The 26,825-nt window shown below is 40.7% G+C and overlaps 2 protein-coding genes across 10 annotated transcripts; both read right to left on the bottom strand.

The window, feature by feature from the left end:
• Positions 1-233: 233 nt before the first annotated feature.
• Positions 234-9,677, bottom strand: LOC103991680 (zinc finger protein NUTCRACKER-like). 9 transcript variants are annotated; one of them, XM_065160821.1, is made up of 9 exons: positions 9,101-9,677; positions 8,718-9,018; positions 4,614-4,979; positions 4,441-4,527; positions 3,656-4,192; positions 3,416-3,569; positions 2,143-2,379; positions 1,633-2,029; positions 234-1,399 (listed from the first exon to the last, which is right to left on the bottom strand). In XM_065160821.1, the coding sequence occupies exons 7-9, from the start codon at positions 2,306-2,308 to the stop codon at positions 577-579; spliced, it is 1,386 nt and encodes a 461-aa protein (XP_065016893.1). In that variant the 5' UTR covers positions 2,309-2,379; positions 3,416-3,569; positions 3,656-4,192; positions 4,441-4,527; positions 4,614-4,979; positions 8,718-9,018; positions 9,101-9,677; the 3' UTR covers positions 234-576. The 9 variants fall into 9 exon arrangements, with proteins under 9 accessions (XP_065016893.1, XP_065016887.1, XP_065016891.1 ...); XM_065160815.1 differs by having other exon boundaries at positions 4,441-4,979; XM_065160819.1 differs by having other exon boundaries at positions 2,143-2,376; positions 4,441-4,979.
• A 124-nt stretch (positions 9,678-9,801) lies between these two features.
• Positions 9,802-14,042, bottom strand: LOC135643591 (receptor-like protein kinase HSL1). The gene is made up of 2 exons (XM_065160728.1): positions 11,260-14,042; positions 9,802-10,509 (listed from the first exon to the last, which is right to left on the bottom strand). The coding sequence occupies exons 1-2, from the start codon at positions 13,859-13,861 to the stop codon at positions 10,118-10,120; spliced, it is 2,994 nt and encodes a 997-aa protein (XP_065016800.1). The 5' UTR covers positions 13,862-14,042; the 3' UTR covers positions 9,802-10,117.
• Between the last annotated feature and the right edge of the window lie 12,783 nt (positions 14,043-26,825).

Genomic DNA, 26,825 nt, shown 5'->3' with positions numbered 1-26,825 from the left:
CTGAGATGGGCCAGTGGCTTCGTTGTGAAGAAAAAAGGCTCTTTGTCCTCAAAAGTCAACGACACTTGGTGAGTAGGTATTATAGTCCGTGCATTGGCCTTGCTGCAGTTGACGAGTGGACTAACAGGAAAGCTGATGAATTAGGTTTTATTAGATGAAGCATTCTCAGAACCATCTTAAAAGAAGAAGAAGAAGAAGAAGAACCCTGAAGGAGATGGGATTGCAATAATAGAGATAAAAAGGAGGCGCTGGTTGCCCACTTTCTTTCCAAAACAAAAGCAGCAGCATCTCATGGAGTGACTTTAGGGTCCATAAGAATATGCAAGGATCTCCTACCACTTCGAACAATCACTGCTTCTCTCTACACACACATCTCCAACTCCCCATAAAGCTCACATTACTTTACCACCTTTTTCTCTCTACACACCTCCTCCAACTCCCATAAAGCACACATTACCTTACCACCTTTCATGCTCCCTCAGGAAACATCTCAAGGGTTTCCCTCTCTAACTTTTGTTCTTTCCTGCCCACCCCCTCCCCCGAACAGATTCGCGTGCATATATGCTCATGATCATATCAGATCCATCCATTAATCGATGGCTGGGACAGTGTGTGCACCCCCACACCTAAGAAATCTCTCGTCTCGCCTCCAATATCATCCCTCCGCGGGCTTCCGTGCCTTGCAGCGTACACATCAAACGTGTTCGACACTGCAAAATTAGGCACAATGTTCTCGAGGTTGCTTGGTTGGCTCCTTGAACTGAATAGTCCATCAAATCTGTCGCGGACGTTGGCATTTTGGCCCTTCGGTGACTCGAAGCTCCCTGTGAATGGGATACTGGAAGTCACACCAATCTGCGCAGCCTTCTGCAACAACGCTGTGGCAGATGTATCCGATACTGCTATCAGATGACGCTGTTGAGAGCTAAACAACGCAGGCAGGCTTCCGAGAAGAGGCTGCGAGGTCTCAGCTTCCGTCACTGTGCTTGTAGCTGGTAACGAGGCACTTGTTATGGCTCCCATGTTCGATGATGATGGGAGCTTTTCGCCGTAAACCCAACTCAACTGGCTTTGATCCAGTTGGTGCAGGTTGGAGGACGAGTTGAGGAGATCACCATACAACGTTGCAGCAGCGCTCACGGGGCCGACTTGATGCATGTCACCGAAGACAGTGTTATTATCTAAGGGATCATTGGTCCGAGATCCATGTCCCATCCACAACGCAAGCCGCTGCTTGACCTCTTGGTCGGCTTCGCCATGGACGACGGTGGGCTTGATATGGGACATTGGGAACTGCTGCAGCATGTTAGACTCCACGTTGTTGAAGGCTGCTGTCACTCTCGCGGTTTCTTGGGCCAAGGCATCGCAGAAAGCTCTGTGAGTGATGAAGCTGTCTCTTCTGTTCACCGCACAAGACAACGAGATAGATATATTAGGTGGTCGCATGTCAGTGATGGAAACAACGACGACGACAGCAACAACACTCGGTTCTTTTCTAACCCTAAAAGCCAGATGATGTAAGAGGAGATCAGCATGGAGGAGCACCAACTACTTGCCATGTTTCTCTCGGCTTGGTTGCTCATGGGAGATGAGAGAGAGAGAGAGAGAGAGAGAGAGAGCATCATTGTGTACCTGGAGAAAAGGGTGCCGCAATCGCATCGGTACTCCCTGGTGCCGCAGGTCTTGGAGTGCGCCTTCCAGTCCGACTGCACCGCGTAGCGCTTCGAGCACTTATCGCACTTCCACTTCTTCTCGCCGTGCTTCCTGCAGAAGTGCTTCTTGATGCCCGTCAGATCCCCGAGCGCCCTCGCAGGGTTGTGGTGGATGCAGGTGGGCTCGGGGCACACGTAGACCCGCTTCCTCGGCTCCTTGCTGCTCCTCTGCCTCAGCTTCCATGGCAGGTTGTGGCCGCGGCGGTGGAGCTGGAGATTCTGGTCGCGTTGGAAGCCCTTCCCACATATCTCGCACACGAACCGGTTGGTGGCCAAGAGCGTCTTCGGCGACAAGGCGATCACCTCAGCTTCAGGATCTGCTCGTCATCAAGATCGGCAAAGACTGGGAAGCCAGTTAGAGGATCGTCTAAGAACTAACGGTCGAAAGTAAAAGGGTAAAGTTCGATTCCGGTGTGTTGTTTTTGCTTGCCTGGTGTTCCCGGAAGATTCCTCTTCTTCTTTGCCGCAGGAGGATTGGAGTCCAGACACGGTTGCATCGATCCGAAGGCCTTTGAGATCGCTTCTCCTGACATCCTTCCTTTCCTTCTAATCTCCTTTAGACAAGTCGCCAACTTTTCTCTCCGCAACGAGAGCATTCACAGGGATGAGACACAACCTATAGGACCGACGTAAATAGATAGCACGACGATCTCTCTCTCTCTCTCTTCTGTGTGGCAATTGAAATAAAAGATTGATTAGTGTATGGATTCAGGTGTGCAAAAGGTGTTAGTTGGCAAGCGAATATGCATATGATGGCACACATGATGAAGTGGGAGTAAAAGCTGAGCCACAATGCCTTTCCTACTTGGAATGATTAACCCATAATTTGGTGTTCCCCTTTTGTGCTGCTTGATGGACTCAACCCTGCACAACTCGATCCTTGTGTGTGACTTGGCAGATATGACCATTTTAATCAAGTATACTTGTTTGAAAACATCAATTTGCTAAACCTCCATATTAATGAGTCAACAAACACGAATCAAAATGGTAGCAGAGTGTGTTACCTATAAACACAAATGAAGAACCAGCTCCTCTCTAATGTGGGCACAAAAGGAAGGAGAACCTTGTTAACAGATCGATCATGATGGATGGCAATCACACACGAGAGGATCAGTGTTTCAACACTTACTTCAGGATTCATAATTACAAACAGTGATGTACGCCAAAAAGGTTGTCTTAAATTGGTAGAATAGTGAATTGGCGGACACTGAACATATGATGATTCCAATTGAACTAAGCAACGGTCAGTAAAATGTGTTTGTCTTTCAATTAGATCCCATGTGTTGGTATATTTTCTCCATTAGCATCCTTGTGCAGTAAGGAGGACCAGCCTTTCACTTCCTTTATCCTAAAGAAAAAGCTGCCACACTCCATCTCATGTGTGTGAGGGAGGTACCCCTTTATCCATTGTTTTTCTCTCTCTCTCTCTCTCTCTGTCTCTCTCTTTTATACAGTCGATATATCATGATCTCATATCTAACTCATAACCAAGTTCTTTATCTGTTTGCTTGAGTGGAAATTGCAGTGCAAAATGTTCCTGCCGTTGCCTTCTTTCTCTCTCAAAGAAAATTGGCAGGCACCAACCCCCATGGACACTTCTCCACATCCACCACCCCGAGGCATTGCGTGGTTTAGGGGGCAAACCACACGGTCTCAGATACAGTAATTGAAGATCTAATACGGGAGTTCATTTGTTTACGCACCTGATTCCTTGTAACGCGGCATGCATGTGGCTGCCACCAGCCCGCAATTCCAAGCCTACACGACGGCGGATAGGACAAGAAAAGGAATACTTGTCCATGGTGTGTGCCGCTCTCTCTCTCTCTTCCCGGATCTGCAAACCCATCGGCGAGCGACCTGCATCACCAACGCAAGAAACACGTATCATGCATGCATGTATGTTTAGATCCTGTAGCACGTGAGAAGCTTGTCCGAGTACGTGCCTTTCGGCAGACAACCCACCTCGGATGCCTCAGACTCAAACGTGGGGAAACAGGAAGTTCAAGAGGAAAACCTTGTGCATCAAATACATGCACACAATTCTTTTTTGTTTCCGGCTACAGTGCATCTCTGCTACCGAAGCACCATGACTGTCCAGTGAGCTTCAAATTGCTTGTTCAGTAAACTACTGCTTACAATCTCTCGATGGATGGATCATATGCAAAAGGGGTGAGAGAGAGATAGAGAGAGAGAGAGAGAGAGAGAGAGAGAGAGAGAGAGAGAAGAGGAGTGAATTTTTTGAAGGGTGGGGAATCGTCGGCTTGTGAGCTGACTTTAGTACAAGGCTTGGATATTATCCTGGGGATTCTGATGCCACTGCTTCGCTCCAAAGCTTTGTTTTACTACGTAGCAGCTTGGAATGTAGCGTTTGGAGTGTTGTAACCCTAGTATATTCTCCACGCTTTGCCCCAGGATTAGCTCCAACTTTCCACATCTTTTCCACCACTTGATGCTTTTCCAAGACCCCAAGTTACTACTGCCTGGAACAAGGGAAGGAGAGAGAGAGAGAGAGAGAGAAATAAGATGCCAACATGGGTTTGGGAAAAGAGAAATATTGTCATCAAGAGTATGTTTGTTTCTTTGGATGGACTTGGGTTTTGAGAGATCGGCCAAAAGTTCCTCTTCCTCGAGAACTTTCAAAAACCTCCCCCCATCCCCTTTGCCTAAACCAAGAAATCAGAAACAGCTTGTTTAGAGATAAATATTTCAGCTGGAACCAGATTTTTACCTCCTATTTCTCCCACTCGGTTGTCAACAGTCAGATTTATCCTTCTGCACATTGTTCTTCGGAGCACACTACCTTGTCCATTTTCACCTTCACAAATGAAAAAATAAATGAATAAATAATAAATCCTGGGAAGTAGGTTGATAGAAGGATCTGTTATATATATATGTATATACCATCTTGTGGATCTTAATTTAAAAACCACTAATTCCATCTGAAAACAAGTGATTAAGTGCTATTAAGGATAACAGTTGTGGCATTCATCAATTCTAGTAATCTTTTCAAATGACACCATAGGAAAAGGCAGGTACTGAAATGATGGATAAGCAGAGGACCACAAAACTGCATAGGCAACGATGTCAATGAGAAATGGAATCGTAAAGGTGCCGGAAAACTTCTGCAGCAGTTCCCCACTCCGACGAACAAGTGTTCGAGGTCACAATCATGCTTCCCTCTCGAGTTTACAATACCCAACTTGAAACGTATTCTTTTTGTTTATTAGACGGTAGAAAGTATGACGAGGCTATTGGCCCAACTCCCACCTGAAGCAAAGAAGCCATTCTCTGTCAGTCACATCACAGACCTTTACATTACAAGATAGACTGCAGGAAAACGTCAAAAACTCCGGTTGACAATTACTCTCGAACGTAAACGACATAATCATATCATTAGAAAATAAATATTGACTCGTACTATTCACACTCAAAACAAAACTCATCTCGTTGATTATTTTTTATTGATTTTGCATTACAATGTTCTTCCTCCTTTTTATAAGTTAAAGTATGTAAAAAAAAAAATTAATCAAACCAATTACAATATAAAAATAAAAAATATAATTAAATCAAAATATATGATATAATCTTTCCGAAGAAATAATAATCTTAATTGATATACTTCCATCTTCATAAAAATCAATCTTTATAAAATTTTTCATCAGAATTTAAAATCTTCAATCATAATCATAATTTATTTTTTTTTATTTTTTTCCTTAAGTAAAGGAGAAAACTAGATCAGAATTATTCAGTATGTTGCCACAACTTATGATACACAAAATAATCTCTAAACTACTCAAATTTATTTGAATGGGAGATAAATAAGATTAGTTCTCTATCAGCTATTGTCGTAAAACAAAAACCTGTTATATATTAAGAAAAGTGATGTCAACAACACTGTTAAAAGACAAGTAGAATATATAACAAAAGTGATGTCACCAACACTGTTAGAAAAATGTCAGCTTAGAACTGGGAGAAAATCGAGGTCCATATATGGTTGACCTGATATACAAAAAAAAACAAAAAACAAAAAACAAAAAAAACAAAAAAAGATCTCATAGGTAGTCTATGGATCCCGATGCAGGTTTAAGAGAAGGAAAAATTTTCTGAGTATACGTGCATGAGAAAGAATGATAGGCAATAAAGAGCTTTTGTCACGTATTTGTAAGCATCTCTGGCTGGTGCAAGGGAAGCTAGTCTGACATATGGAAGAAAAGAAGTAACTCTATAAAAGCTTTTGGACATCATTTTTTTTTAAGCAAGTATCTGTAGCACACTTAACTAAAACATGGAGCGATTTGGCATGATTATTAATAATCATCAGAATACATCAAACTGACGGTAATAAAAAGCTCTGTTTGTTATAAATTTTGTATTTGTGCCACTAGATAATCCAAGTTGAACTTTAGAGGTTGAGGTTTATCATCAACTTACAATGAACAACTAGTATCTTTCTTAATGTGTAATTAAGTTAATCAACATAGCAAGGTCATATGTTACATGTATCTAGTCAGACCTACCTAGATAAATAACTGCACTGCATGGAAGTCCCAGCAAGACATTCCTACTTCTCTTAGATTTGAAGTGCAACTCCTTAAATTTCATGACACCCATAGTAATCAAGTTGAAAAGAGAACAAATTTCTTATTTCCTCTGCTTATTTAGAATGTACTAAAATTAACATATGGTAGCAAATAAAAGACAGCAAACTGATTTTTCTGAAACAAGAAAGTTACATGCTAACTCCTTTTTATTCCAGAACCTGCCTTTACTTGGATATATATATATTACTCATAAATGACAATATGTTTAACTGTTAACTGACAATATAATAGATCAGGAATTTTTTGTGTATGTTGAACAGCTTATGGCAAATGTTCCTCGAGAACTCTACCTAGACCAGATCATACAGACCTCCTTGTTATATTTCACTTCGGTGGTCATTAAAGTGGTCTTTTCAAGAACCCTAAAAAAAAAGAAACAGTATGAAGATTCCTACAGTGCAGAATCTACAAAGGATAAAACACAAACAATTTATTATTATTGGACTAAAATACTCATGAAAATATGAGTAATTCATGAATTTTGCACTGCCTACTTTTATTTGTACACATTTGGCATAAAACATAATCATGTTCGAGCAAGGTTTTCTTCGATATAATAGCTCCCTTGCACTAATAGATGATGTAAACAACACAGAGAAGTTCTCGGAAAATCACTCAAAGAAGGCCATGCAAGAAAAAGATTATAACATTGATTACATTGGTATGATCGGGGGAAGCTTTAAGACACATGGGATGCCAAAAAAAAAGGGCATATTATATCCTTTAATTAAATTTTTGTTTCAGGATTCTTTTTTGGTGATGAAGCCGGATCCCTTGTGTCAACAAACTCATTTACTATGTGAGCCACTGTTTGAAATGATAAAGTGCAATCACAATCAAAGGTCCGAACCTTGTGTTCACCCTCAACCCTTTAGTTAGAGCAACTTTAAATGACCAAGGATTACCAAATGAAATTTTCTCTAATGTCTAATCTTCGATATCATGTATTCAGGTTTCTAATCAATTAATGCACAATTTTATTTATTCCATGGACCGTAAGTTATCAAAAAACGTGATATTGCAATACGTAGAATACCACAAAATCATAGGTGCACAATACTCATGTAAATCATCGAGAACAAACAAGTCCTATGATCAATGCTTGTACTTACAGCCTCCGAATCATGTTTAAAAATTCTTCACCAAAATAATGTGTCAATTGGATCAGATTTGAGAAAAGAAGCAGGTTCAAGGATTGGTTTAATTAATGACAAGGAAAGAGTTTGCTACTTAATTATTTTCATACAGGAAATTCAAGGATAAGTTTATTGTTTTTCCATTAATTATTTTAATACTAACAATTTCTTTCATCTTGATCAGACATTACATCTCTCTTCTAAATATAGATAATTAACAATATATTCTTAAAGAAAATGCACTGATACTCAAGAGGCATATAGTAAAATTCAGAGCTAGCAATTATAGATTTGTTTTACTTCAATTTCTTGCTACCACAAAGGTGCCAATCACCATGGCCTAACACATTTGAGTAGACTGATTCCAGCCATAGTAAAATTAGAAGAGGTGACTGATTCCAGCCCTGAATCTAAAACCTATTCCTACTCTGAACTCGAACTCACATGGAACTCCAACTCTTTCATCTAACCAAATCCTACTCCTGGGTTCAGTTAAGAAAACCATTCAAAATTCCACATCTAAAATAAGAATATCATTGCTTAAATTCCAGGCAGAACAATCTAACTTTGAGGTTCTAATATGAGTCTTTCCCAAGAACGTGCTATTATTTATTTACAAATAATTCTTGGCTAATTTTGATTCTCCATCCAATCCGAGTGACCTCATTCATATCACCGCTAGCAGATCCTGACACCAATCTCAAAGTTGTTAATGTCAAATTAGATTCAAATGCATGACTAATATGTACCAAAGGCTTAATTTCTGTTCCTGAACAGATCAGAAAGTGGAAAAGCTGAGGAAGAAATAATTCTTGTGTCTGCAATCACATATAGAGCTCAGAATACCCAGCTTTTATAGTGTAATAGATCATGTGCCATATTAACCTCATCACATCCTGATCTGAGAATAATGCACTTTCATCAAACAGAAAATGGAGCAAGCAGTACACATCATGATACATGCAGGATTTTCTACTATTTTTCAAGACACTACTACACAGAAATATGTATTAGACCTATTGCAATCAAAATAGATGACTATGCAAGAAGAGTTCAAAGAAATTGCTAAAACAATAGAAAAACAAGATGCAACTTCCAAATATTGTGGATCTTTCCCAACTGAGTTCCGTTGATTTTAATAGAAAAACAAAATGCTGCAATTGTGCCACAGATTATATTTATGTAACTCCAAATACTTATTGTAACCCTTTGCAAGTAAGACTAAAGAGTGGATATATTTGCTCCAAAGATTGTAATTATGGTATTACCTTGCATGTCATCTGATGGAGGAGGCGACTGTGTCCCACTTGTTGAAGCGGTCAACGACCAATCACCTACGGTGGCCTTACCGGCAACCATCTCGACTTACCATCATGGGGGCAGGCAAAGAAAGGACAATCGCACCTTCCATTGGATCATCAATGGAATTCTCATCCGAGGGTTTCCTCTGCCACGGTCTGCAGCTATCGTAGGCCCTCCTAATGGCAAACCACACCTGCATCTGTTCGAGCGTGAGCCCGGTCTGGTCAGCAAGCTCCGCCTTCTTCGCAGCAGACGGGTGCTGTGCCCCTGACCAAGAATTCGTATTAAGACACAAACAGATCCAAATTCGAAACCCACCCATCAAGATGCACAAGAAAGAGAATAACACCGTTCCACTAACTGAAATCCCAACCAAGAATTCGCATCGAAGACAAACCGATCGAAGACCCACCACTCGAGATGCACAATAAATATTCAGATCTCACGAACCATAGAAGGCATCTTGGAGGACCCGCACATGGAAACGGTTCTTCCTCAGCTTCTTGTTCGAGACAAGATCTTCCCCGTCGAGCGCCCTCTTCTCGCCGTTCCCTTCCCCGGGATCCATCCCTTACGTCAAACCCTCGACCAACAAGAAGCAAGAAACCCCAGGACCAGGGAGGAGGAGACGGGAAAGGCAAATAGGATGAAGAGGGGATGCACGCGAGAAAGGCAGGTCGGGGGATTCCTGCTTGAAATTTTCGTTTCGGAACCAGGAAGGCAACAAAAGAGAAGGGAGGGAAGTAAAGAAAAGGGATTGCGCGGCGTCATAATGACCGGACGAAGAACGACAATGACCGCCACCGAGCGGCCGACAAATAGAAAGGTAATTAATGTAGTGGAAGGAGAAGAACTGCATTGGAAGAGGGTTTTCCTTCACCGGAGGCCGATGACGAGACAAAAGGGAAAGGACGCGAAGAACAAGGTAGCCGCGGACACACACACACATATATATATATATATATATATATATATATATATATATATATATATATATATATATACTTCTCAATCAATGGCATATTTCTGCTACTGGTCACGCACATCCAATGATCCAAAAAGAGAAGCATAACAACATATTAGTAACTATTGATGGTACACTGCTTGGCCACCAGCAAATAGGAAAAAAGACCAGTCATTACTGACATAAAATACTTAAGCTAATTGCTCAAGAACACCCCCATTACCCATATAGAAGTCCAATAAATGTGTGTAAGCGAGGGAATACTCTGCCAGGAATAAGCCAGTAGATCTACACTACTGTCTTCAGGCCTTGTGAGCTACTCTGTCTAAAGTTGCAAATCGATATCGAATTAGACTTGAGTGTTTGCCATTAGCTTCTGGCGCAACGGGAGAAAGGCCATCTTCATACGGTGCTCCCTTGATTAGAAGGGTCTTCATAGTAGTAAGGAGACAGCTTCCCATCCTTCTTCGGAGTCTTGGGCTTGTTTTGCATGCTTACTTCTCGCAGCATCTTCACTACTCTTCTCATCGATGGACGATTAATGGGGAGGGAGCTGGCACAAAGAAGACCGATGTCGAGGACATTGCTGATTTCCTCCTTGTGGGAGATATCGAGCTTGGGGTCGATCACTTGCTCCACGCCCTTCTGTTCCATTGCGACAGATACCCACTTCACCAGGTCTTTCTCTCCATACTCAGGATCGACGGGGAGCTTCCCTGTTACGAGCTCTAGAATTACCACTCCGAAGCTATATATGTCGCTCTTCTCGTTCACCCGAAGAGTGTATGCATATTCTGCAGTACGTTGGAAGTCATTCAGTGAATCTACAACTTCAATTTAAGCATTGAATTGGACTGAAATATGAATAGAAGCTGGTCAAGAACAGTGTTATCGTAGGCTCTAATGATCTCTTAGGCTCGTATGCGATCTTTCGGGCAAAGAGAGAACACATCAAACTAAGAAAGATTGGTCTCGAATTATGAACAACATTAAGTGTTATAACAAGACCTAGTCATTAGATGTATCAAGATAATCAAACAGGGACAACAAAATTAGTATCATTACATAGTGAGATTATGCAAATCCGACGAAAAGACATAATAGACTAATCCTTTTACTATAATTCTAACCTTAGGCTATACAAGATGAAAACACATCTATAGCTTAAAAACAGTATACAAAATTCTAAAGTAGTCGAATAGATATCACAAAAAAAAATCAACAATTTAGCCACCCAAGAGTTTAATGAGAAGTAGGGCAAGTATCATAAGCTTGCAAACACAATTAATCAACTTCATGTAACTTAAAAGGTAGGTGATCATCTCAGTTGCAATTTAACATGTGCAAGCAACTATTGCATGAGCAAGAGAAGAGAAGACCAGATGTTCATATCCTAAGGTTGCCAAAGATCTCGTGAGGATTAGAATCAAGAATCATTAGAATTAAGAATCGGAAATAAGACATATAAATGTTAAAACAAGGTAAGAGCAAACAATCATCACCGAAATAGAGGCCAGTTAAAAGAAGCTTGGTGTTTGACAGACCTGGGGCTATGTATCCACAAGAACCTGCGATGACCGACATCGATTTAGGCCCCTTCCCGATCACCTCGACAGCTTTGGCAACCCCGAAATCGGATACCTTAGCCCCGAATTCTCCATCCAAGAGGATGTTGTTGGACTTAACATCTCTGTGCACGATCGGTGGCACACAGTCATGGTGCAGATAAGAGAGACCCTCTGCGGCATCCATGGCGATCTTGAGCCTCGTAGGCCAGTCCAGAAGCCCTCCTTTACTGCTATGCAGCAAGTCCCCCAAGCTGCCATTAGGCATATATTCATAAACCAGAAGCTTACGATCCTTGTGACTGCAACAGCACCAAAGCTTCACGATATTCTTATGCCTAATCTTCCCCAACGTCGCTACCTCTGCTTCAAAGGCATCATCTACAACCTGATCCATATGCTCAACATCTTTCTCCGATGTTCCCCACAGCTTCTTCACTGCAACTGTCTCTCCATTGCTGAGCCCGACCTTGTAGACCTTTCCTGAGGCGCCGCTGCCGATCACACTGTCTTCCTCGAGGCTGTCCAGGATTTCATACTCGCTGAATCCTAATTTGTGGAACGACCTCAGCGTCCACTTCGACTTATCAATGGCTTTCTTATATTGCTTGTACCTCCAGTAGAACCACGCCATGCCAACGATGAAGACAAATCCGGCAAGCAGAAAGATCGCCCGAAGCAACCAAGCGAACCCATGGCCACCCCTGGCACTTCCTCCTGAGACAGGGCATAGCCCAGGGATGTCTCCACAGAGGCCCGGATTGCCCAAGAAGCTACTGCGGTAGGCCTCCCTCGCGAACATAGGCGGAATAGCACCCGAGAGCTCGTTATTGGATAAGTTGAACTGGTTCAGCTTCAGGTTCTGCAGTTGTATGGGGATCTCGCCAGTGAGGCTGTTGCCGGAAAGATCGAGGTAGTTGAGTACCGGGAGAGAGCCAAGCTCCGGAGGAATTCCACCTGTGAATCCATTGTTGGCGAGATTGAGCTCGCTGAGCTTCTTCCAGGACTGGATCCCACGGAGCAGCTCGCCAGAGAGGGAATTGTCATGGAGGCTGAGCTGGCCGAGCTCTGCTAAGTTGCCGAGCGACGCAGGGAGCGGCCCCGTCAGCCGGTTGTTGGCGGCAGAGAATTCATACAGCTTCGACAAAACTCCCATTTCTGATGGGATGCTGCCGGAGAACTGGTTGTCGTCGATGAGGAGCTTCGAGAGATTGGCGGCACTCGAGATGACCGGGGAGATCCCACCGGAGAAGGCGTTATTGTTCAGATCAAGGAGTGAAACGTGCGGCAGACCCCAAAGCCCGCTCGGCACCGGGCCGCTGAGTTTGTTGCGCGAGAGCCGGACTCGGACGAGAGTCCGGCACCTCCCAAGGCCGTCGGGCAGCCTGCCAGAGAAGGAGTTGTCGATCAGGAGCAGCTGCTGCAAAGCGCCGCGGTCACAGATGCTCGCAGGGATCTCGCCAGAAAGCAAATTCTCCGACAAATCGAGATTCACCAACGGAGAATTCTTGCCGAGATCTGGAGGGACGGAGCCAGTGAGTTGGTTCATGAACAACCGGAGATCAACCAGGTTCTTGGAGCGGGCGACGCCGGCAGGGATGCCGCCACTCAGCTGATTCGAGTAGAGATGCACGCTCTCAAGCAGCGGCGCGTCGAAGATGTCATCAGGAAGCGACCCTTCGAGTCGGTTAAGGGAGAAGTCGAAGCGGCGCAAGTTGGGGAGCTTGCCGAGCCCAGCCAGGACGCGGCCGGAGAGCGAGTTATTGTACAACTCGATCTGTACGACGCTCGAGAGATGGGTGACGAACTGCGGGATGCTGCCATGTAGGTGGTTGGTGGAGAGGTCCAGGTTGGTGAGCCGCGAGAGCCGGCCGAGCGACGGCGGTATCTCGCCGACGAGGTTGCAGCCGGGGAGGAAGAAGTTCGTCAGCGAGGATAGGTTCCCGAGTGACTCCGGTATCGGCCCAGCATCAAAGGGGTTGTACCCCAGGTTGAGCTCGCGGAGCGTGGTGAGATTGCCGAGGAAGGAAGGAATGGTGGAGGTGAGCAGATTGGACACCAGCGACAGCGTCTCGATGCGAAGGAAGTGGCCAAACGAGGGCGGAATGGCGCCGGAGAAGTTGTTGCCGGTGATGACGAGGTGAGTCAGGCGGGGCAGCGCCGCGAGGGCGTCGGGAAGCAGGCCGACGAGGTTGTTCTGCGAGAGGTCGAGGTCGGACAGCGCGACGCAGCCGGCGATGTCGGCGTCGGTGAGGGAGGAGTTGATGTAGTTCGATGACAGGGAGAGGAAAGTGAGGCTTGGAAGGCGGCAGAGGGAGGAAGGGAAGGGGCCCTCGAGGTCGAGGCCGCTGAGGTTGACGGCGGTGACGACGGGTGGGTCGGCGGAAGAGCAGGTGACGCCTTTCCAGGCGCAGGGGGTCGCGTCGCGGGCGTCCCAGCTGGAGAGGGCGTCGGAGCGGTCGACCAGGCCGCGCCTGGCCTCCAACAGGTATAGTCCTTCTTGGTTCAGCGAGCAGGCGAGCTGCAGGCCATAGAAGCAAACAACAGCAAGAACAACAGTGACCGGTGGAAGCAGCCTCATCGTAATGCAATCACATGTGACTCGTTGTTACCGCTGCTGCTTGGTTCATGAAGTTTCAAGGTGTGGAAGGTGAAGAAGAGGGGAAGGAGGGAAGCACCATCGGGGAAGGGGAGGAGAGAGAGATGTAGGTGGGTGGGAGGTGGGCACTGGTTGCATGAGTGAGCGTGAAGAATCATTTCCCGGTTCTTATTTTAATGGCCTCGTCTCTGTGTGCTGGGGGAAGAACCGAGCTTTGGGTCGCGATCTGGTGGTCGTCACGATCAACTTTTCCTAATCCGGGGCCTGCTCTTCCTTTTCTAACGTGAAAGCCGATGCTGGTTAAGCTACCGCAGCAGAAATCGACTCTAATTAATACGGCGGGACATCTGATCGCGATCTACTCAAGAACGGGTTCGGTTCGGGTCAATCGACCACCACATCAAATGGATTTGAGGCTCCATTTCGGGTCGGATTCGATGGGTCGGCGGACTCGAGAGACGTTCCTGTCGAACCTCATGTGACCTCGAGAAAGACGAAAAGAAAGACACAAAACAGTCACCGGAGATCCAAAGTTCGGTAGTGAGAAGTCAATGTTCTCAGTGGGGATCTGTCCCCTCATGGTGGCAGCGTCCTCGACCACCCGACTCGGGTTATGACTGCACCCACGAATGGACCCAACTCATGTTGGGAGGGGCTTAGGTTAGATCAGTAAGATGAAGATAAATATATATGGCATAGACAAGCACGCTTGACGTAATCGGTCAAAGATTTCAAGGATTAGTGCATGTCATTATTAGTGGCAAGACTTATCGCACTCCGAGTGGTGGCGTGGCAGCCTTTTACAAATCATGGTTGTGGGGGCACTCTCCACCATTCACACGCACGGGTGTGGCCAAAGCAGGTGGGGCCCGGTCATTCAATGCGCGAAAAGCCAGGCACCAGCGGACCCGAATTGACCCAATTCCACGGGTACTAAAAGGGGGTGGGTCTGCGTGCGGTGACGGAATGGGTGTGAACGGGATTTGCTCAAAGTTCAAACTCGGCGGCCGTCGGAGGGGGGCCGCTGCCATCCACGTGTGCGGTGGATGTGGTGCCCCGGTCACTGTGCTCGGCTCAATGTGGCCTCACCTTATCTGCCCACTACAATTGTTTTGGATGCTATCGTTTCGGTGCCGGCGATACAGATTCTGACACATGGCCCCAAAAAAGAGCGATTAGATCGTGTTGGGCTGTGACATTGAAAATGGCACGTGAGTCAAACAACATATAAGAAATGGATTTGTGTGCCGATGGGAATCGAAGTGTTCGAGAAGGAAGGTAATTTTCCATGTATGATAGACAATTAATAATTGATGAGGTCCATTGTCGCCTTTACACTAAATTCCACACAGTTTGTGATCAGTTCGGTGCAACCACATCAAGTCTACCTGACAGCGAAATGAGGAAGTGTCCGATGCATACTCGGTAACTTAGTCTTATGTGATTGACATTTTTGTACCATATAGGTTGATATTTTTGAGTTAGTATTCTAATAAAACAACTAGAATGAGTTTATAATTATCAATGTAGAGTATATTAATAAAGAAAAAAAAATACCGATATGAGCCACAATCTAATTAGTTATATCATCATCATGAGCTACATATTGTCTCACCAATCCTCGATACTGCTCTATATTGATTTTAATATTCATATATTCAATTCTAAATATTTAATACAAATACAGTAGCTGAGAAGAACAATTATTCCGTGTTCCTCTCCTAATGACTCTGATTAAGATGTCTAATAAGTGGACGCCAACCACACAACAAGGACACGAGATTCTGAAATCTAGAAGGCCTAATGATTTATCGTTGATTGGAGCGTGCAGCAAAAAGATCATATGCTTTGCTTGCAAGGGTGGGGGTGGAGGATGCTGTCCTTCGGAGCTTAGAGAAAGCAACGCAAAGAAGAAGACAGCAGCGATGCAATTTGACTGGTGGCATTTCAGCATCCTTATCCAACCAAACAACAACAACATGATTGAACTCTATTCTTCTTTGGATCTAATTATTCGTCATCATTGTTTCCTTCTCTGGGAAATAACTCCCTCATGATTTCTGCCATCGAATTCCACGAAACCAATCACGAGGCAAGCTGATGCAGTGATCTACTTATTTCTGCATATTACATATTATTTCCAATGCATGATATAAAATATTCCATAAATATCTTTTCTGATCTATGATGTCATATGTATTAGCTTTCGATTGGGTAATCGATGATCCTAAAAAGGCTTATATAATACTAGCTTTAGCAACTTGTTTGTATCATATAAGGTTTCACAGTCAGCTTTGCAACAGGACATTAAACAAAAGAATCCAACTTTATATACTATATGATGCTTACTTTAGACTTGTGAGAGGCAAGTGAACATACTTGGCCGTCTAAATGTCTTACTTGTGTGGTCAAAAATATTCGACCATGGTCTCTCGCAACTTTACATGTTCTACAAAACATAAACAATGACTTGCCACCCTCATCATCACATGGCGTGCAAGCTGATGATGAACACTCACTTGTCGCAACTGAGCAAGAATCGGGAGACCGGCTGAGTCAAACTCATGGAAGCCAAAAAGCTTCCATCAATGTCACCAACACCGCCACTTGGCTTGGAAAGCAATGGAGCACTAGTTTAGTGCCGAAGACCCTTTCACTGTGATGGGTTCATGCCTTGACTGCATCCGAGCGTATCGTCATTGCTGACAGAAACATGTCGATTCAAAGACCTGTGCACGAAGCCATGGTTTGAATGGGTCATCGCTTCGTTGATCCAGTCCATAACACATGTACATGTGATGTCGATAATGCTGCAAAAGACTTGTCATCGATAGGAGGGGATGAAGCTCTTCCAAGAACGCCCTGTGCTTTGCAGGATCTGCAAGTCCGTCGTCGGCGTTCACGTCCTCGCTCGTAAGCTGATGGAGATGCAGGCGGCGAGCATCGCAAAGAACTTGCCGGATATCGTCAAGAAGATCAACGACAACCTGGAACGCAACGAGGCGGCGCTAGGCCAGATGCCACAGAATCTCTCGGGCGTGGTCGATTGAATTCGAGCTTCGATACGAATTGTAAGCATCTCTAAGTAATCACTCAGGAAGGTGCTCCTTCGCGGCGACGACGATGAGTTTCCTGACGACACTGACATGTCCAGCACGAATGGCTGAGAAGCTCATCAGTTACTCCCAACATCTTCATTCGAGTTGCTAACTGTTGTTGACAGCTTCTTGACGGATGAAATTGCCGTTTTGGAGGAGGAGGCTTGGGGGATCGGTCTTCCCAACTTCTTCCCGCTTGCCACTTTCTTGACCCTGCTGAAGAAGAAGTCGCCGTCATCGCTGACATTCCGCGTGAATTCGTGTCAGAGGTTTGGGCTTGCATCGAGGATGTGCTGTTAACGAGTGCTATTGATGCATTCCGTGAGGAGATTAATTTAGATAAGTAGGATAAAATAAAAAAAAATTAAAATTAAAATTTAGATTAAAATGAAAAAATAAGGGTGAAGAGATTTATTAGGATACAGTGATTTTTTTCATTGTTTAAAAAAATGTATACTTTATCTTTTATCTAATATAAATAGATATCCTTATATCAATCCAAAATAGGTATAGCATTAGAGCCTGTTCCAAGAGTATATCGATTAAAAAAGAAAGAAAAATTAGTAGATCCAACAAAAAAAAAGGAAAAGATAGCAAGCATTAGGGTAAATATTTTTAATCAACTTCTTCCTACAATGAAAATTATCAATTTTAGACTGTTAAAAGAAAAACTCTATTTATTTCATAAGGATTATGAAATTTGATATATAATAGTTTTGTTTAGCATGATCTACAGGATTATACTATTATTGAAGATTAAAAATATTAAATAAATTAAAATATGCATAAAGATACAAGAGACTTCTATATGCTACAACAAAGAGACACAAATAAGACGAAGAAAATAGTAGAAGAAACTAATAGTACTTACTTCCAAGCTACAATGTTTTAGATTGATATGAGAACATCTATTTATATTAAACAAAGATAGAGTATAAGTTTTTTTAAACAATGAAAAAATTCACCATATCTCAATAAATCTTTTTACCCTCATTTATTTATTATAATATAAACTTTTATCTTTTATTTTTTCTAATTCTGACCATTTGATTTAATCTTATCACACCTCCTTAATTCAAAATAGTTATAACTTAAAGTTATGATGAATTTCAAATTCAAATTTGAAGCTTTGAAATATTTACCTAATTTGTGCTTTCAAACATATTTTTTTAATATTTTTTAATTTTTTTGTTGATGTTGATGTGATTATGATTCGGGAAAATAGATACTCATCTATTGTTTATTATAGCATGTTGAGAGCTCTTGTATACTTCTCCATATTTCATTCATTTAATCTTTTTGATCTCTAGTAATTTTAGGATTTTATATATCATACTCAATAAAACCATTCTCTATCAAATTTCACAATCCTTATGGAATGATTAGTTTTTATTTTAATAGTCTTAAATTGATAATTTTCACCTTTGAAGATAGAAAAAAATTGATCAAGAATATTTACTTCGATGCTTGTTTTTTTTTTTCTCTTATATTTACTAGAGGAAACTAGAAGTATCTCCAATATACAATACTTTGGATTGATCCAAAAACACATATTTATATTAGCTAGAAGATAAGAATATAATTTTTTGAAATAATAAAAAATATATCATATTTTAATTTTTTTCATCTTTATTTATTTATTTTAATCTAAATTTTTTACCCTTTATTTATGCATTAATCTATCGTTAGTCGAGATGCATTTATGATGGTTGTCGAGGATCGTATTTAACCCACAGTTATCGACATTAAAGGATATGGTACAATGGAAGTTGGCCTCCTCAAGCAACACATCGACTGATGGATTGGTCGAGCAGGTGCACTTGACATGAGGATAAGGCCAACGATATATTAGAGGTACGTTTTGTTTGGGCTGGTGGATTGCCATGCCCTACATATCCTGTATAGTATCAAATGCTAGGTGGAAAACAATCTAGAAGAGGAGATAAGTAACCAGATCATCGGTTCGGACATGTCCAGCCTTAGTCGGATGCTCGAGGAATCTCCCAATATTGGTGTCAAACGCCAAAGTCTAATAAAGAGCATCAAGCTTCTCAAAGAGTCGAAGGAAGTGATAACCAATATGATGGGTTTCATCTCATGTTGATCAAGAAAGTAGTAGTTATCGATTAGTACGTGGTTTTTGATAGAAGATGAGAGTTTCTTAACTAACTGAGAAAATCTTTCTTAATAGACTAACGAGGAAATTTCTCCCTCTATCTGTATAAATATACTTTAATGAAATTTATTCATCTTCTTCATTGCATCTATCACGTCCTTCATCATGGTATCATAGCCTCTCTTACCAAGATTTTCTCTTCCTTCCTCATTGTCCAGTGACAGTGATTACTCTTATCTCCTTGACAATAGCAAGCTTTCTCCTATTCATGGTCGGTTGCCTTGAAATCGAGTAGGTGGACCTGCTCTTCTTTTTCATCTTCTCCTTTTATTCTGGGAGAACTCTAGCAAACTTTCCCTACCTCCTCCTCTACTGATCTATAGAAGACGGACTTCAAACCGATGTTGTTACCCATTTTCAACTGTTGTCACTCCCTCTGCTAGGTGGTTATAGCCCTTGTTTCTACCACCGATTGCTGCTCCCTCGTTAATTGAAGCTTGGCCTCCTCCTCCAACCAAAGCCTTATGCTGGAGGTACCTTCCGCTTCTTCCTCCATCAAAGCCTCCTTCAAGTTGGCTCTGTGATTTCACCTTCTATCTCCTCTTCCGAGACCTCCTCTTCCTTGAGTTTTGTTGCCCCTCTGACCACGGAACTCAATCGAATGCTACGATCTGCATGGATCGCAATCATCATCACCTAATCTGCACTAAATAACCACCTCTCCTCCTCCTGTGATCATTCCTTGGGAATCGGTAGGGAGGTGGAGCTTCCTATGAGACTCTTCGACTCGAAGGACAAACCTCAATGGCCGCTATCAGCTACACTATCAAAGCTTCCGGTATGAAAGACATAGTGATAGACTTCTTCCTCTTATGATGTCTCGCTAACGATGAGAGAGAGAGCAATCGCAGCCCTCTGTCGCTAATCTCTAAACGTGTTCCAGGAGGCAATTGAGGCCTACCTCATTCGTCGTTCTGCTTTAGAGATCGACAGCTACAACTTTCGCCTACTTCTCCTCTTATGCTACGTGGTATTCTCCACCACTTGCTCTCTTTCCCACCATGATCACCCCTCCATCTCCTCTGATCTAATCATTAGGTGTACCCTTGAATCCTAAGTGTCCAAGAAATCAAGGAGAGGAATGAGATCTTCCCATTGCGACAACACCTTATGCAGTTGTTGTTGTTACAACAGTAGTAGAACCTCTCCTCCCACTAACAATAAAAGTATTCTCACGAGCAACTTTCTCCTTAGTATTTCTTCCTCACCGACATCTCCCCAAGAAGGGAAACCTTCGTGATCACACATCCACCTATTAGCTTGCTCCGTCAGACTAGTGCACATTCTCAAAATGTCTTCATCATCTATATCTGATGCTCTAGTTTTTGTTCCCACAGGAAACAATAGTTCTTCTCCACATATAGGACTTATCTTCATCAATACTATAACATTGATTCCATTCAAATTATCTAAGGGCGACAACTATGCATCTTGGTAAGCATAATTCTCCAATCTCCTATTTGGATATGGTCTACTAGGCTACGTCCATGACTCTCTCAATTGTCCATCAAAAAAGATTTAAATACTAGGAGAACCTAGTCTAGTATAAAATTCTACTCATAAACTATAGTTATGTCAAGATCGTCTTATCCTCTAAAAAATTCAAGCTTTAATCGCTGGATTCATAACACCACTAATATCTTCATGCAACATTATATCAGAAGTATGGTTTAAGTTATAAACCACCTTAGTTAATCGTTCTCGTACTCACATGTTTAATCTCCTATCCAGCCCGATGAAAATAATAGAAGAGGAAAGTATTATTGTTAACTATATGTAAAATATAAAAATTATTATTAATGACTTGGTTTCAATAGGTGATTCCTTAAGTAATGAAGAAGTTATTGTCCATACTCTCAATAGCCTATGAGACGAATGCAAGATATTGGTGATAGTGATTCGGGCACGAGAGATGTCATTCGAAGAACTATATAATAAGTTGATTGATTATAAAATATATTTAAAAAGTGACGAAAGGATGATAGGACTACCATCACAGCTCAAGTCAATAAAAAGTCTAAAAAAAAAAGCAACTAAAGCCATAAGAACATCAACAAAGGACTAATTAAGATGTCTCCTAGACATATAGGTAATACACAAATAAATCCTCATATATTACACCATCAACCCTTCAATCCCAGTGACAACTTCAACAACAAGGACAACTTCAATAACCATCAGTAGCCCTAGCATACCAACAAGACAACTAACAAAGAGTTGTTTGCCAACTATGTGATAAAGTCAAACACTCAACAAAAGTCTGTTGGTCTTGACCCAGACTTACTACTACACCTAATTGGCCTTAAGCAAATATCATGATACTCCGATTACTCGACCAAACAATTGGATTATGAACTCCGGTGCTTCTCATCATATCACATCTAATTTACAAAACTTATCCATCCATAACGACTATAGAGGCATGAAGATATCATCATTGGTGATGGTAATGGAATCCCTATTACTCATACTAGTACCATAATATTTAATTCATACACCATCACTTTTATATTCGATGATATTCTGTATGCACCTCACGTTAAAATGAATTTCATTTCTATTTCTTAATTTTGTAAACAAAATAATATCTCAATTAAATATTTTCTTGACTCCTTTCTTGTAAAGGATTTGAGCATAGGAGCATTCTTGGTATGAGACCAAAATAAAGACAACATTTATGAGTGATCGTCAGCTTCACAAATCACCTAGCTAATCACTCTTTCTTCAATTGCTGCTCCCATTGATGTGTAGCATCATCATCTTGGTCATCCTCTTTCTCTATTCAACAATATCTATTTTCTTATTATTCTCTTCTAACTTTCAAAACTAATAGCATTATAAATTATTGTGATGCTTGTCTTAGCAATAAAAGTCATACATTACATTTTAAAATGTCTTCTTTATCTCATTCTAAACTATTTAAAATTATTTACACTGATGTCTAGGGACCTGCCCCAACCAATTCTTTTGATAATTTTAGATTTTATGTTATTTACGTAGATTATTTTACTAAGTATATATGATTATATCATCTCAAACACAAATGAAGTCTTGATAGCCTTTACCAACTTTAGAAAATTGGTCGAGAACTTCTTCTAGCCTATAATTAAAATAGTTTACTTTGATAATGGAGGTGAATATCAAATCCTAAAAACATCTCTCTCATCTTGTGGTATACAATACCTCAAGTCACCATCACACACTCCTCAATTAGTTGGCTCTGCTGAATAAAACATTGATAAATTGTTAAAATTGATCTCACCCTTCTACACCAAGCTTCTATGTCACCAATCTTTTGGTCAACAGCTTTCAAACTACAGTCTACCTCATTAATCGCATGCTCACTCCAGTCCTACAACATCAGTCACTATTTTAAAAACTATTTCACAAAATCTCAAACCTTCAAAAACTCAAAGTATTTGATTGTTTATGTTATTCATGAATACACTCATATGCTTTACATAAGATAACACCAAGATCTAAGCCTTACATCTTCATAGGATACTCTTTTTGATATAATATTTTTTGATGTTATGATTCTCAAACTCAAAAAGTCTTCATATCACACCATGTCATTTTTATCAAGTCTATCTTGTCCTTCCAAAAGCATAGATCTTCAGTCATACGAGCCACTCCAACAACTATACATCACTAGAGTACACCTCAAACCCCCCCCCCCCTCAACAAACCTCTCGTCATGCCATCTAATACTTCCCATCAAGAAATACATTCCCTTATTACTCTAGTTTAGTAGCTCCCCATTCCCTCTACTACTCTACTTACTTCTTCACAAATTCACCTTACAATGGCTGATGAAGCAATACCCTCGGAACCATAACTAATGTCTTTGTCTTCTCCTCGACCCAGTGACACCGAAGTATCTCAGTTTGATCAAGTTCGTGTCAATGACTCTCCACCAATACCTATACCTACAACACAACATAACAATCCCATTACACTTGGATATCTTATGACACCACGCTCCAAAAGTGACATTTTCAAACTGTATCAAGTCCTTGACCTTCATGCTGTCATAAACTTTCCGCATGAGCCCATTAAACTCACCACCATCACTAAAGCTCAAAAATCTTCACACCGGTGCAAAGCCGTGTGTGAAGATTAGGATGCCCTACTCCATAATTCCACATGGACCCTTGTACTATTTCATCATATATAAAATATTATCAAGTGTAAGTGGGTATTTCGAATTAAGATGAACTCAAATGGATCTGTTGCTAGATATAAAGCGACTCTAGTGGCTAAATTATTTCATTAATGATATGGTGTTCACTTTATAGAAATATTTAGTTATGTTATTAAACTGATAATAATTTGACTTATCCTAAGTTTGGTTATCATAAAAGATTGACACATACAAGATGTTAACAATATTTCTCATGATAAATAAATTCTATCCCTCTATAAATAACTGCTCACTTTAATACCATCTCCTATGGCTTCCTTTGTGGGGCAGCACTTCTTCCTAACCTTCCTTCTGTTCGCCATCTCCTCTTCCCCTCATGCTGAAGCTACAATAGTAACGGTGACGCTCACTACAATGCTGATGGTTTCTCTTCGAGCTTCCCCAACACTAAACCCAATGAGAAGTATGGAAGCTATAAGAACAAGAGGTGCTTCTACGATGAGCAATACCAGGTTTCTGGAGAATGAGATGTGCTTCTACGACATTGATGTTGAAATGAGATAGGGAGCGTATGTTGGTATTGGTGTACGTGGTGACTATAACCATGGCTATGGAGCTTATAATGTTATAAATTGTTCAAATTAGAAAGAAAAAAGAATTTCTTTTCAAAAGATTTATTTGAAAAGGTGTTTTCTTTTATTTTTTGGTAGTTATTTTTTATCTTTTGAGAAATTAGTTAATTTTCAAAGGTTGTGTTTTTGAGAAAATATCTATAAATAGGTATTTGAGAGTAAATTACAAAGATAACTCTTCCATGCTCTTCTTCTTTACTCTCCAAGTGATTGAGTTAGACATTCTCTAATTCCTCTCTGAAGATTTTTTATTGTTTGCTCAATATAGATCTTCTAAAGGCTTGTCATATCCACTAAAACTATTTGCATCAAACCCATAGCAATCTTATTGAGAAGAGGATGCAAATATCGATTTTAGAAAAATGTTTATACACGTTTCAAGCCTAAATATCTTTCCTAAAGTATTCTTGATCTTGTGTTTGTTATTTGTTTCCATAGTGTTTTTTATCCTCTTCTTTGTCATATCTTTTTCCCAACAATCTAAAAACAATAGTTGGTGAGTTTATACAAATTCACTATGGAGGATACAAATACCATCAAATTATTGAATCAAGATTTTGTTCGTTTGGATCGTTTTGATGGAACAAATTTTACCTGTTGGCAAGACACGATGAAGTTCATGTTGACTGCTTTGAAGATCTTCTATGTGCTTGATCCAAATCTTCAACCAATTCCTGATCCAACCGATAATGACACCGATAAAATCAAGGGTGAACAAAAGAAAAGAAATGAAGATGAAGTCATGTGTAGAGGACACATTCTCAATGCTCCTTCGGACTGGCTTTATGATCTTTATACGGTGGAACCATCTGCAAAAGCAATTTGGAATGCTTTGAAATTCAAATATCATGCCGAGGAAGAAGGTACAAAGAAATTTTTAATTTCTAAATATTTTGATTACAAGTTTGTGGATGGCAAGCCAATCGTGGCACAAGTGCATAAGTTGCAGGTCATTGTTAATCAATTGAAGGCTGAAAAAATTGAACTTCTTGAACCTTTTCAAGTAGGGGCTGTAATAGCCAAGTTGCCTTCATCTTGGAAAGGGTATAGGAAGAAGATTTTGCATGACTCCAAGGATATCATTTTGGAGCAAATTCAAAAATATCTTCGAATCAAGGAGGAGAGACAAGAGCGAGAACTCTTTTTGCAATATAAAAGCAAATGTTGTGAATCAGCCTAAGAATTCCAACAAAAGCAAACAAAACAAGGAGAATCATTTTGGCTCCAAAAGGGATCAAAGAAAATTTAAGAAGCCAAAGAGTGGAGGCTATTTTGTTTGTGGAAAACCTGGTCATTTTGCTAGGGATTACATATTTAAAAAAGGCTAGAAACCAAAAGTCAACTCCATTGAGGGAGATGATAATATAATCGCTACGGTGAGCGAAGTGAATGCCATATTTGGCAAGGTTTTTGGTTGATGGTATGATACTTGTGCTACCGTCCATATTTGCTATGATAAGGGACTCTTCAAGACTTACAAAGAAGTCACAGAAGGGCAAGAGATTCAAATGGAAAATGAAGTTCGTTCTTAGGTGATTAGCAAGGGAAATGTGGAACTCACTTTCACTTCAGGTAAGAAAGTCACTCTTACTAATGTTCTTCATGTACTAGATATGAGTAGAAATTTAGTGAGTGGGAATCTCCTTGGCAAACATGGAATTAAATCTGTATTTGAATCCGAGAAGTTAATTCTATCCCGTAATGGAACTTTTGTTAGAAAAGGCTATTCGGTTGAGGAAATGGTCAAATTATCTATTATTGACAATGATTCTAAAGTTAATAAAGATGTTGCTTCTATTTATATTATTAATTCTTATTCATCATGGCATGATAGATTAGCACATATTGGAATTAGCATGATTAGAAGAATGGTTAAGTGTGGCTTAATAAATTATCATTTTGATGATCTTAATAAATATGAAATTTGTGTTAAATCAAAGATGATGATGAAGAAACCCTTCAAAAGTGTTGAAAGATATACTAATTTGTTAGATTTAATACATTCTAATATATGTGAATTAAATGACATATTAACGAGAGGAGGTAATAGATATTTTATTACTTTTATAGATGATATGTCTAGATTTATATATGTGTACTTATTGAAACATAAAAATGATGCTTTTAATGCTTTTAAGGCATATAAAGCAGAAGTTGAAAATCAATTGGGGAAGAAAATTAAAGCTTTAAGAAGTGATAGAGGAGGAGAATACTTTTCTAATGAATTTAACTTGTTTTGTGAACAACATGGCATAATTCATGAATGTTCAGCACCTAGAACACCTGAGCAAAATGAATTAGAAGAAAAAAAAATAGAACTTATTTAGAGATGATTAATGCTATGTTGTTGCATGCTAAATTATCTTATAATTTATGGAGAGAAGCTTTATTGGCTGTATGTTATATCTTAAATAGAATTTCCTCTAAAAAGAATAAGATCTCCCCATATGAGTAATGGAAAGGAAGACAATCTAACATTGGTTATTTTAAAATGTGGGGGTGTCTTGCATATTGTAAAAATAATGATCCTCAATGGACAAAATTGAGACATAGAGGAATCAAATATGCATTTATAGGCTATGCCTCAAATAGCAAAGCATATAGACTTCTTAAGTTGGAGTCTAATATCATAATAGAATCTCAAGATATGGAGTTCTTTGAACATTTATTGACTTCTAGTAATAATGTTCATCCTTCAACTAGTGAAGAGTCACTAGTGAAGAAATCTCAAAAGGTTGGTGAGCAACCTAAAATTCCTTTGATTGGACATCAATCAAGTTCACAAGAGGTTTGAGAGCAATCTTATGAATTAAGGGGAAGCACTAATGTACGAAAAGCAAAAACATTAAGATCAGGTGAGATTGATTCTCAAAGTATTTTGTTTTACCTTGTAGAA

Source organism: Musa acuminata, chromosome BXJ3-7, assembly GCF_036884655.1.
Source record: "Musa acuminata AAA Group cultivar baxijiao chromosome BXJ3-7, Cavendish_Baxijiao_AAA, whole genome shotgun sequence".
Lineage (NCBI taxonomy): Eukaryota > Viridiplantae > Streptophyta > Magnoliopsida > Zingiberales > Musaceae > Musa > Musa acuminata.
Note: the sequence above shows the minus strand (reverse complement) of the source record. Positions and strands in the feature narration are given on the sequence as shown.

Coding starts and splice junctions, on each gene's coding strand:
- LOC103991680 (XM_065160815.1), bottom strand. CDS start 2,308: ATGCTCTCGTTGCGGAGAGAAAAGTTGGCGACTTGTCTAAAGGAGATT. Junction 2,030..2,142: donor GAATCTTCCGGGAACACCAG/GCAAGCAAAAAC, acceptor GATGACGAGCAG/ATCCTGAAGCTGAGGTGATC. Junction 1,400..1,632: donor TGCGGCACCCTTTTCTCCAG/GTACACAATGAT, acceptor TGCGGTGAACAG/AAGAGACAGCTTCATCACTC.
- LOC135643591 (XM_065160728.1), bottom strand. CDS start 13,861: ATGAGGCTGCTTCCACCGGTCACTGTTGTTCTTGCTGTTGTTTGCTTC. Junction 10,510..11,259: donor TTGTGGATACATAGCCCCAG/GTCTGTCAAACA, acceptor AACGTACTGCAG/AATATGCATACACTCTTCGG.